The following is a 12,017-nucleotide window of genomic DNA, read 5'->3' as shown; positions in this document are numbered from 1 at the left end:
TAATTTTATTATTTAAAGATTATAAAAGCTTTTATTATAAATTATATATTATTTAAAATAGCTTTTTTAAAGTTATATTTTATATTTTTATTTTTAATATTATAAAGTTAATTTAAGTTTAAAAAATAAATATTATTACTTTTTATATATATATATATATATTATACTTAAGTATAATAATAATAAAAAATATTATATTTATAATTAAATTATAAAATAATATAATTTTTAATTTTTTTTAAATTTAATTTAATATTATATTATATTAAATATAAATTAATATTTATTAAATAAATAATTAATAATATATATAAAAGAAATAAAATATAATTAATTAATAATTTTTTATATAAGTTATTGTTTATTTTAAACTTTATAAATATTAAAATTTTTTTTTAAATAAAAAATAGTAATAATTTAATTTTAATTAAAATTTTAAAAATAACTACTTTTTATTTAAATTTCTCTTATAATATAATTTTAATTACTTATTTTTTTAAATTTAATTAATTTTATAAAAGAAATATATAATAATAATAAAAAGTTTAAATTAATAATAAATATATTTAATATATTTTTATTTTAATAAGTTTAACTTTTTATATTTAAATAATACTTTATATTAATTAATAAATATAAGTTTTTTTTAATATTATTTTAATATATATATAAATAATAAAACTTTTAATTTTAATAATTATATTTTAATAATTATATTATATTATATTAATATATTTATAATAAAAAATAAAACTATTAATAATAATAATAATTATTATTATTATTATTATTTTTAAAAAGTATAAATATTAAATAATTATTTTATATTTTAAAATTTAAAATTATTATTTAAAACTTTATAAAATAAATTAATAGCTTATTAAGCTATATTTATTAGTAACTATATTTAACTATAGTTTAATTATTTATTATTACTAAATCTTTAAATAAATAAAAAAGCTTAACATATATTTTAAAATTATAAATAATAAATTAATAAACTTAATAATAAACTTAATAATAAATATAATAATATAAAATATTACTTTAAAAATTTACTAATAAAAAGTATTAAAGTAAAAAAAAAAAATTATAATAATAATTAGCTATTACTAAAACTAATATTTAAAAAATTTAAAAAAATAAATATAATTATATTAAAGTATTTTTTAATTAAAATAATTTTAATAATAATAGTAGTAATAATAATAAATAGTATTAAATAAAGTATTTTTAAAAAAAACTTTTAATAGTAATTAATTAAGCTAGTAAGGTAGCTTTAGTTTTATTTATATTTAATATATTAAAAAAAAGGAGTACAGTTTAATATAATTATAAAATTATTATAAAAAAGTAAAAAATAAACTTAAATATTATTTATTTTATTTTATATTAATAAAATTAAACTTAATAATATTCTATTATTAATATAAAGAATTAACTATACTAATATATAAAGAAATATTAAAGCTATATAGTACTAATAAGCTAATAAATCTTTTATTAATATATATATATACATATATTAAAATTAATAATTAAAAATATTTAATATAAAATATTATTTTTTAAAAATATATATATAATTTTAAATACTAGTATTAATTAAACTAGTTTATTATATATAATAAAGTTAAAAATAAAGTATTTATTTTTATAGTTTTAATTAACGTAAAAGCTTTTAAAGCTATAAATTTAAAAGTAAATAAAGACTTAAAAAGCTGTATGGAAAATATTTAAGCAATTACTTATTAACTGCATTTTACTTTTATATATATCTTTTTATCGCTCTCTCCCTTTTTTAAAGAAACTTAAAAGAAAGTAATTATATTAAATTAATTAAACTAAAAATTAAATATAAAACCTTTATTTTTAAATTTCTTTTTAAATAATTAATAAATATTTTTTAGCTATATAGCTATATTAAAAGCTTTCTTACTTTAATATATAATTATATATTATTAGTTATTTACTTTTATTTTTACTCTTTTATATAGCTATTTTATTTTTAAATATAGTTAAGGCTAATAGCTATAGTTAAAGTAGTTAATTTCTATAAGCCTTTAAGTAAGTTTTTATAAAAACCTTTTATTAATAAAGCTTGCTTACTTTATAGCTATAGCCTTAAAAGCTTTACTAAAGTTTTTTTTTCTTTTTTATTTTCTATTACTATATATTTATATATAATTTATTACTTTAATTACTTTTTTTTTAAAGTTTGTATTATAAAATTATTTTAATTTAATAAATATATCTTTAAAATTTAATATTAAAAATCTTTTTAAATTTAAATTCTTTTTTTTTATTTTAAAATAAATTTAATTTAGTTATAAATTTAAAATAAAATATATAATACTTTTTACTTTTTATACTTTTTATATATTTTAATAATAAATTTTAATAAAGTATTTTATTAATAAAGTTTAGCTTATTAAATACTTTATATAAAAGTAAATCTTATATTATATTAATAGCTAGTAATATAAAACTCTAATTATTTTAATAATAATTAATATATATTTTAAAATTTTATATTTTATTTATAAAGTTTATTATAAATTTAAATTATTTTATATAAAGTAAAGTTTTATATATATACTAAAAAGGAAAAATATTTTAAAAAGCTTTATTATATAATAAAGAAAAGTTAAAAAAATAAGCTATATAAAGTAAATTTATAAAAATATTAAATCTTTTTAATATATTTAATAAATATAATTAAAAATTAATATTTATTTATTATTATTATATATAAAAAATTAATATATAAAAAGCTTATAATTTAAAAAAAACTTTAAAAAGTTTTTTAATTTTTAAAATATTATTTTTAAAGAAAATTATTAATAAATTAAATAAAAATATTTTATAAAACTTAAAGCTATTATAATATTTACTTTTATAATAATATATTTAAAATATATAATAAAAACTTATATTAAAATTTATATTTTAAATATAAATTATAATAATATATTTATTTAACTTAAATTAAAATAATATTAAATAATATTTATTTTTATTTAATATATAATATAAAATTAAATTATTTTATTTATAAAATTAAACTTAAAGTTATAATTTATACTTTTTTATATTAATAATTAAAGTTTATTAATTTATAATAGTTTTTAATTAATAATAATTATAATATTATTATATTCTTTATATTAAAAAGTTTTTTTTATAAAAATATATTTTTAGCTATTAGTATTATTTAATATATTTATAAATTATAAATCTTTTATATCTCCTTTTTATATTATACTTTTATATTATTAATATTAAAAACTTACTATTTAAATAAAATTAAATTATTAAATAATATTATAATAAGTTTTATAATAATTATATTACTTTAAAAATACTTTTTAAAAACTTTTAAATACTACTATATTTATTATAGTAATATTTAATTAATTACTTATTAATAAGCTTAATATTATAACTATTTTCTATTTTAAAAAGCTTTAATTTATATATTATATTAAATTAGTAACTTAAGTTATATAATAGCAGTTATATTATATATTATTTTAAGTATTAAAAGTTTAAAGCTATTTATAATTAATTAGTTAATTATTTTTCTATTTTTAAATTTATTAAAAATAAGTGTTTTAAGTTTTATTTAATTTTTAAAGTTATAACAAATATTATATTTATTAGTTAAATAGCTTTTTTATTAAATCTACTTATTAAATTATAAAGTAAAGTTATTTATTTATAAAAAGTATAAATATTTAATTACTTTTATATTAATTAAAATAATCTTTATTATTAAAAAGAATTTATTTAATATTATACTATATAGTATTATAAAAAATAAGCTTTTAAAATATTTTATTAATAAATTATATAATATTATACTTTTTTTTTATTAATATTTATTTAAAAAAAAACTTTAACTTAATTTAAAATAAAATTCTTTATAACTTTTTAATATAATATTAAATATTATATAAATTTTATATTTTACTTTTTTAAAAAAATAATTATTTATATATATATTAATTATAATTATAAAAATATATTATAATAATAATAAATATAATTAATTAATATAATAATATATTTATTTAAAATATATTAATAAAAAAATTTTAAATTAATTTTTTATATTAAATTTATAAAAATTTAAATTTAAATTTAAAAAGCTATATTATAATATAATAAATAAAAATAATAAAATAATTTTAAAATAAAGTTTAATAAATTATTAATAACTTTTTTATAAAAGTTTTATAAAAAAAATTATTAAATTATTTTTAAAAAAACTATATAATATATTTATTATAAAATATTTTTTAAAAAAACTATATAATATATTTATTATAAAATAAAATAAATTTAAAAAATAATTTTTACTTTTATATAAATTATAAAATTTTTAATATAATTATTAAATTTAAAAAATATTTATTTTTATTTTATAAAAATATTATAAAATATTTAAAATTTATAATTTAAATAAAAGTTAATAATAAATTAAATTATTTAAAAATAAAAAGTTTTTTAATATTTAAAAACTTATTAAAACTTTATAATTTAATTAATTTTATTATTATTTATTAATTTTTATTTTAAATAAAACTTTTTAAAATAAAAAATATAAAAAAAATTATTATTATTTATAAATTAATTAATATTAATTTAATAAAAAAATTATAAAATTATATTATATTATTTAAAATATTTAAATTTTATAAATATAGTAAAAAATTTAAAATAAAAATTTAAATATTTAATTTATTAATTAATAAAATTAATTAATTATTAACTTTTATTTTTTAAAAATAAAAATATATATTAAAAAGTAAATATAAAATAGTTTATAAAAAAAAAATTTAATTAATATTTTATAAAAACTAATTATTAAATATATTAACTATTTATTAAAAAGTATTTAAAATAAAGCTTTATTTATTTAAATATATATTAAATAATATAAAATAAAATCTTTATTTATTTATATTAATTAATATATTTATTTTTTTTATTTATTTTTAAAAAATATAATATAATTAAAAATTATTTATATTTAAAGCTATTATAAATAATAATTATATATATATTATTTTATAAATTATTAGAAAAGTTAATAAATATTAATTTAAAATTTTAATAAATATATTAAAATAAAAATATAAAATTTTTATTTATTTTTAATAAAATATAAAATAAATTATTTAAATAATTAGCTTTTTTAATAATTAAAAATTAATTTAATAAAATTAAAGTTTTTATAAATATTAATTTTAAAATAAAAATAAATAAAAAGTAATATTTTTTAACTTACTTTTATAATAAAACTAATATATTATTTTAAAAAAAAATATTAGTTTTATTATTTAAGTTAAATTTAAAACTAAAATAAAAGCTTTATTTTATAATAATAAAAATAAATTTAAAAATTATATTATAAGCTTATTTAAAAATAATATAATATAAATTATTTTTAAATAAATATAAATATTTTAAATAATAGAATTTATAAATATATTTATATAAATTATTTAATATTAATAATAAAAAAATTATAATTTTTATTATTATTAATATTATTTTATTTATTTATAATAAATAAATAATTTTATAATTTAAAACTAAATATTAAATTATAAATTTCTTTATAATATATAATATTTAAAAAATAGCTATTTATATTATAATAGCTATAAAAATAAATATAAATTAAATATTAAAAAATAGTTTTAAATAAATAATTTTAAAATATTTATAAAATATTTAAAATTAATAAAAGTATTTATTAAAAATAATTTAAATTATTTTATAAACTAATAAACTAATTTAAAAATATATATATATTTATTTTTATTAATAATTAATAATTAAAATAGTTTTTATATTATATTTACTTTATATTTTTTATAATATAAAAGTAATTTTTTTAAAATAAGCTTAAAAAAATTAATTTATTTTTTATTATTTAATTATAATACTATTTACTATTTTCAAAGCTTTTATAGCTTTAAAGCTAATATTATTTAATAATTAAAAAATAAAAACTAAAAAGCTAAATAAATAATTAAAAATAATTATATTAATATTAAAAAAGTTATTACTACTTTTTATAATAAAATAAAATATTTATAAATTAATATATTAATATAATTAAAAACTATTAAAAAAAATTATTAAAATAAAGTTATTTATTAATATTAAATAATTATTTTTTTAATAAGCTTTATAAAATATATTTATATTTTTATATATATTATTTTTTAAAAAACTATTTTTATAATTTTAATTTATTATTTATATAAGTTAATTTTAGTAAATTTATAATATAAAATAATTATTATAAAAAGTATTTATATACCTTTTAAGTACTTTAAGTTTAATTAAAAATAAATAAAATTAAAAATTAAAAAGTTATAAAATTATTAATTATAATATATAACTATTATTTAATATAATATTTAATTAATTTATATTTTTTAAATATTATATTAAATATTAAGTTTTATTTAAGTTTGTATTTTAAAGTGCTAAATAGATATTTTTAATTTATTTTGCTGTTTAAAGCAGAGGAACGAGGTTGTGTGATAAGTTGTAGGTTTTTTTTACAGATATTGATATGTACTCATACACGTTCTGGAAATGATCTGCACTTATGTGCGCCTAGTAGCTTCTGCCCGCTTGATCTGACCATTCCGCCGCATGATATGGGCCCAGCATGGCCGCTCTTAGACCGGAGTCGGTGACGACGGACCATACACCTCTCCTTGGGACGAAGAGGTAGATCTCCGGTCCGAGCGCCTAGTTGTGCTTCGTGTTGGCCGCGAGTTGGAAGACTTAGGCTTCCGTAGAAGAGAACGCCGGTACCAATACTTGACCGTCTCGATGAGGTCCAAAAAGAACCATTTAAGGCGCGTCAAAAGCTGTGTCATAGTGAGCAAAGCCCAGACGGCGAGAACCACGACTGTGCTGGGAATCGACAATGCCCAATACACCCAGAAGTTGGAGCCTATGACGGCATCTGCATTCCAATGAAGACTCGGGACAGCAAAAAGCGCAGCGAAAAAAGTAGCCGGAAGGAAGGTCTATCCGAGGTTTTTGAATCAGTGGTTTGCTAGGCGGGCATAGAGAATGTAGCACGAATTACAAGCAAGGAGGCCTATATTAGGTTTTGTCCTTGTGCGTCAGGCGAAAAAGCAACATAGTGAAGCAAAACGGGTAGGGGTCTGGCGCTAAAGACGTACCATTGTCATAATAGCAATGACTTTCATAGAAGAGGAGTCTTCCTTTGCTGCCTCTGCAAGGGCGATGTTCGTGAGTGCATTAGCATGCTGCACCCATGAATCACACTGATAGTCATTTGGTATTTAGTCAGCATTTGCATTCCACGAGTCTGAATGGATCTTCTCTTCTCACCCTTGAGATTTCGTCTCGAGTCAAGCGCTCGAGCCAGTCAAGTTGGGCGAAGATCTCTCTCAAATCCCCAAGAAGTGTCCCAGTCATAGTGCGTATTGTGTTTGAGCTCGGAGACTGTTCGGTCGTCGCCGTTGTCGATTTCGTCTGGAGCTCGCGTACGACCATCTCAAGCCTTCTCAGTACCACTCGCAGACCTTCGAACTCTGCGAAAAGAGGGCCGAGCGTGTTGACACGGTCAATTTTGGACTTCAGAGCTATCTCCCGCTCTTGAATAGGTCTTCGATTCCACATTCGGGGGATCGTGCTGCGGCCAGGAGCTACCCTAGGGAAAACCCTGGGTCCCGGAGGTGGAAGTCTCTCCTCCAAGTTGTAGTCTCCAAGTGCTCCATGCACTATCCGGGTCCAGAAGTCCTCTCCTGGTATCTCAGATTTCTCTGAAATGTTATCAAGCAATCGTTGCACACTTTTCGCAGCCGTGGCAGCCATGAAAGACTCGAAGAACAGTGGCTGTTCGAGGCCTTGAACATCCCACTCCTCAAGCCGTGGCAGTACCTGGTCATCTTGGTATAATAGTATCGCTCTTGTTGAATGAGAAGGCTGGTGATGTGACCAAACTGCCTTCAGGATCTTCAGATCGAGGCAACCGGTGCTGTAGCCGTCGATATTTCCTGCGCGTACAGCACAAGGCTCTCGAGCCACCTTCTCAGCCAAAGTGCGATCCAGAAGCGCAACGTTCATGTTTAAGGAATCTGCTAGAGATTTGGTGATGTCTTGGAAGTCTGAGTTGGCAACAACATGAAGAATCTTCAAAGACGCATTGGCGTTTTCGGATCGGTCAAATTGCATGTGAGAAAAAAGGTGATCCCCTTGCACTTGAATACGGTGACTGTCGATCACTGTCTCCTCGTCCACATGGTATTTCAAGGCCTCAAAGACAGGGAAAGTGGTGAATTGTGAGAACAGAAGTTGCGTGTCATACGTAGGGTGACTCTCTTGGTGATCATTTCGAAGTTCGAGATCCGCAGCTGCAACTGCCTGACGTGCGCGTTCAGACTCGCTGTGGCTGCGTGAACATTGCCCTGAATGGGACCTAGACCGCGAATTGTAGTGAAAAGAACGTCCACGTGCCATATTGAAAGGCTCTTATGCTAGTAATTGCATTGATGCTTTGCTGTGGTTGAAACCTGCGCCTCGAGTGCTCGTAGTTTGGTTTTCAAGGTGCGCACAAAGGTCATCGAGTGGTCAAGAAATTGCTATAACTGACGTTCAGTAATGGAGCGACGTCTACAATATGTAGTCCATAGATGACTGGGTTGTGTTTGACAAACAAGATGATTTGATAGGCAATGCAGGCTGACATCACACCTGAAAGACATCAATTTCAAAGGCTTCTGTGCTATGCAAACTTCAGCCACGCCGTCACACCGCAGTGCGCATCTCCAGATGCCGCTACGATACGATCCCAGATGCCTCAAAGCTAGCGAGTCACTCCGTCGTTGTCCCTCTCGTCCTTGAACCAATTCGCGATGATGCACTGTTAGAGAGGGGCTGTAAATGTATTTTTCAGACCTAGGATATTCGAAGCAAAAGGTCTATATGCCCACTCAACTCACCAGCGAAAGCCGCATGGGTAATTCCCAATGAATCTGCATACCGAAACGAGGCTTGCAATGGGTTGGATATGATTTTTTTTGATTTTTTTGATTTTTTTCTTCTAGGCAGTTAATCGTTCCGTTGTTATGATGAAGAATGCAAGCATCAGATTGTCGAGATTCGTGATCCTCGACGTCAACATCTCCCTTCACAAACTTGGTCTTAACAGTCAAACTTAATACAGTTAACACAACTCGAGACAGCCTCGAGCCGGCCTCGTCAGAGGAGTCCAGGATGGCCGTCATCACCAGAGGTGCGTCCGGCATACGCCCTCGCAAATAACTGCCTCGCTCATGGGATGAAGGTGTTAGTCGGGGCACATTTAGCAAGAATGTCTGGGGTGACATTAACACGATTAGGATTGATGTGAACAAGATTGATGACTGCGCGAATTCCATGAACAGAGTCGACAAGAACTCCAACGATGAGAGCTCGTTAAATGTCCATCTCGGCGGGATCTTCTTTGGAAAGACTGCTCAGTGTCCCCCGTCAGATTCTGGTCAATAGTCTTTGAAGCTCTGCTATGATGCCGAAAAATTTCCTATCAAATTGGACTAATTACAATTTAAACAGTTTAATTATTATCAAACACTTAACACTGATATGATACAATAATGCTTAGAATAATTATAATTAGATTTGAGTTATGAAATATTATTATTCTGATTTAATATAAAATATTTATAAATGTTATAAAATTCGAAAATATTTTATACAATTTATTAAATATTTAAGAGCACATATAGGGTCAGGCTTAAGCTAACTCTGCTCGCCCGCCTAGATTATACCCCGGTGGCTTGCTGCCCGGTACTTCAGCAGCCTCAGGGTCGCCGGCCACCTGGTAGCGCTGCACGAATGGCTCCGACCCGTCCGAGAGCTGGTATGTCTTCCCATCATTGACACTGACAACCCCTTTCCCTTGATAGTCCTGACCCTCTCGGCGGCGGCGCAAGAAGTAGAACACCGCTGCACCGACGAGGGCGACGCCGGCAATACCCCCAATCACGCCGCCCGCGATGGCTCCCGTGCGACTCGTACCAGTGTTTGAGCTGGATGTCGTTCCAGAGCCGGAGTCTCCTCCAGAGGATGACGATGTTGAGCCGCCCGAAGTGCCGGCAGAGCCTGACGAGGAGCCCGAGACCGCGGTGGCGGAGCTCGTGAAGTTCTCGACCGAGAAGACGGCCTGCAGCGCGTCGCCCATGGAGCTTGACACGCGGTCGCGGGTCTGATAATAGGTGCGCAGTGCGGTTGCATATTCGTACGTCGTCCTATTGGCCTCAAAGCTGGTTGCGAACGACAAGCTGCTGAGGTCGAAGACACCCAGGCCCTGAGGGAAGTCGTCCTTGGTGTGGAAGACGCCTCGGTACTGGTTAGCCGCGTCGTTCTGGGACGTGTCCAGCCCACCGATGGTCAGCACCTGCCCACCACCGATGTGCTCGCACGTCAGGGCGTGCCGTGGGTTCGCTGCCTCGTAGTCGGCCTTGAACCAGTTGAAAGATGGCAGCGACAGCACATACGCAGCATCGTACGAAACGGCTCGCTCACCCAGCGTGTTGTTCCAGCCCGCATAGACCAGGATCTCGTAGGTGCGGTTCGACGATGCCGCCCCGGCCATGCAGTACTGCATCCGGAATGGAGGGACACTGCCGGTCGTCACCTGGTCATACCACTCGCCCGACGCAATATCCAGCACCTGTACTGTGTCGAAGGCCTGCCAGTTGCTGGCCCACTCTCCTGAGCTGGTCACGTACGCGTGGTTGCCCCCGGCGGCAACCAGTATCCCTGCGGACCCAAAGTTGGGGACGTACTGGATCGACCCCATCTGCAGGAAGCCATCGGTGGAGGCGGACACACTAGTGTTGGTCACGGTCTGTGTATCGAAGTCATACGAGAGAAGCCCGCTGATGGGAACGTGATACGATCCAAAAACATCTAAGCCCCCGAGGAGGAAGGCGGTGCCGTTCCCACTCGCAACGGCGGCTCCGAACGGCCGCTTTTCTGACGCGAAAAAGGAATCGGTGGTGTCGTTCAAGTTGGTCCAAGTTCCATTCGTGCCATCGGAGCCGGGTTGGAAGGACCACAGCCCTTGCGGTTGCTCTGCTCCATCCCCAAAGGCTGAGGCGGAACCCGCAAAGCCGGTGTACACCGCATCGGCGTCTTGATCAACCCACAAACCCCCTTGGATTAGGTTGGAAACCCCCGAGGGTTTGGCTACGGACGCCACCGTCACTGAGCTGGGTGAAAAGTCCGTTGTGATATCAATGTAGAGGAGCGAATCAGAATACTGATACTCGACGCCTCCGGTCTCGGAGCTGTTCGAGAAGGAGACCTCGCCGCCGTCAATGTAAACCCTTCCATTCAGGACGGCGGCTATGTCGAACACCGATTAGCACAATATGCTCTATAGAGCTGGTCGGCACCCCAAACTTGGACTCACATGAGTGGTAACCCCTTCTGAAATAGGTTCCCTCCGAGATGGCACCATCAACCTGTCTGGCAACCAGAGGAGGCTCATCCTTCCCCTTGGTGGCAGAGGCACGCAGAGCGCCGCATAGCAGAAGCAGTCGCTTCATCTTGTGTTTACCTGCCTCGCGGATGAAAGGTCCGGGATAGGGAGGAAAGACACTAGGTCAGGTTTGAAAATTAAGCGGCAGCCGCCGTGATAAAAAGGAGGTCCGCGCCCTGGGGTGCGGTGATTCTCACACCTTGTGCACAGTGTGTCTGCTTCACGACGCGCCTCGGCTCATCAGGGGTCTGGTTGGTCAGAATATTCCGGGGCACAATATTCCTACAAGAAGACAAGTTTATCAACCAATACAATGAGTTCTTCAAGGCACCCGTGGGCCCTTAAATGGGTATTTGAGGCTGAATTATGGAGTTCTGTAAAGGTGGTGTGGGGGTCAGTCGAATCGAACAAGGGGCAACTCGCAATATGTACGATGGTAGTGAGTCTCGCAGAAGGATTCTCCCAC

General features: G+C 26.8%; 3 protein-coding genes across 3 annotated transcripts; 1 reads left to right on the top strand and 2 right to left on the bottom strand.

The window, feature by feature from the left end:
• Window positions 1–6,704: 6,704 nt before the first annotated feature.
• Window positions 6,705–8,523, bottom strand: J7T55_002187 (uncharacterized protein; the record flags this gene model as incomplete). The annotated part of the gene is made up of 3 exons (XM_053136133.1): window positions 6,705–7,061; window positions 7,221–7,325; window positions 7,393–8,523. 3 exons carry the CDS (start codon window positions 8,521–8,523, stop codon window positions 6,705–6,707), a joined length of 1,593 nt encoding a protein of 530 aa, XP_052986279.1.
• A 756-nt stretch (window positions 8,524–9,279) lies between these two features.
• J7T55_002186 (uncharacterized protein) lies at window positions 9,280–9,552 on the top strand (the record flags this gene model as incomplete). The annotated part of the gene is made up of 2 exons (XM_053136132.1): window positions 9,280–9,298; window positions 9,350–9,552. 2 exons carry the CDS (start codon window positions 9,280–9,282, stop codon window positions 9,550–9,552), a joined length of 222 nt encoding a protein of 73 aa, XP_052986278.1.
• A 247-nt stretch (window positions 9,553–9,799) lies between these two features.
• On the bottom strand, window positions 9,800–11,618 carry J7T55_002185 (kelch repeat protein; the record flags this gene model as incomplete). Its single annotated transcript, XM_053136131.1, has 2 exons — window positions 9,800–11,415; window positions 11,483–11,618. The coding sequence occupies 2 exons, from the start codon at window positions 11,616–11,618 to the stop codon at window positions 9,800–9,802; spliced, it is 1,752 nt and encodes a 583-aa protein (XP_052986277.1).
• Between the last annotated feature and the right edge of the window lie 399 nt (window positions 11,619–12,017).

Source organism: Diaporthe amygdali (genome assembly GCF_026229845.1).
Source record: "Diaporthe amygdali strain CAA958 chromosome Unknown NODE_65_length_99946_cov_58_239854, whole genome shotgun sequence".
Classification (NCBI taxonomy): domain Eukaryota; kingdom Fungi; phylum Ascomycota; class Sordariomycetes; order Diaporthales; family Diaporthaceae; genus Diaporthe; species Diaporthe amygdali.
The sequence above is the reverse complement of the archived record's forward strand: the minus strand, read 5'-3'. Positions and strand labels throughout refer to the sequence as shown.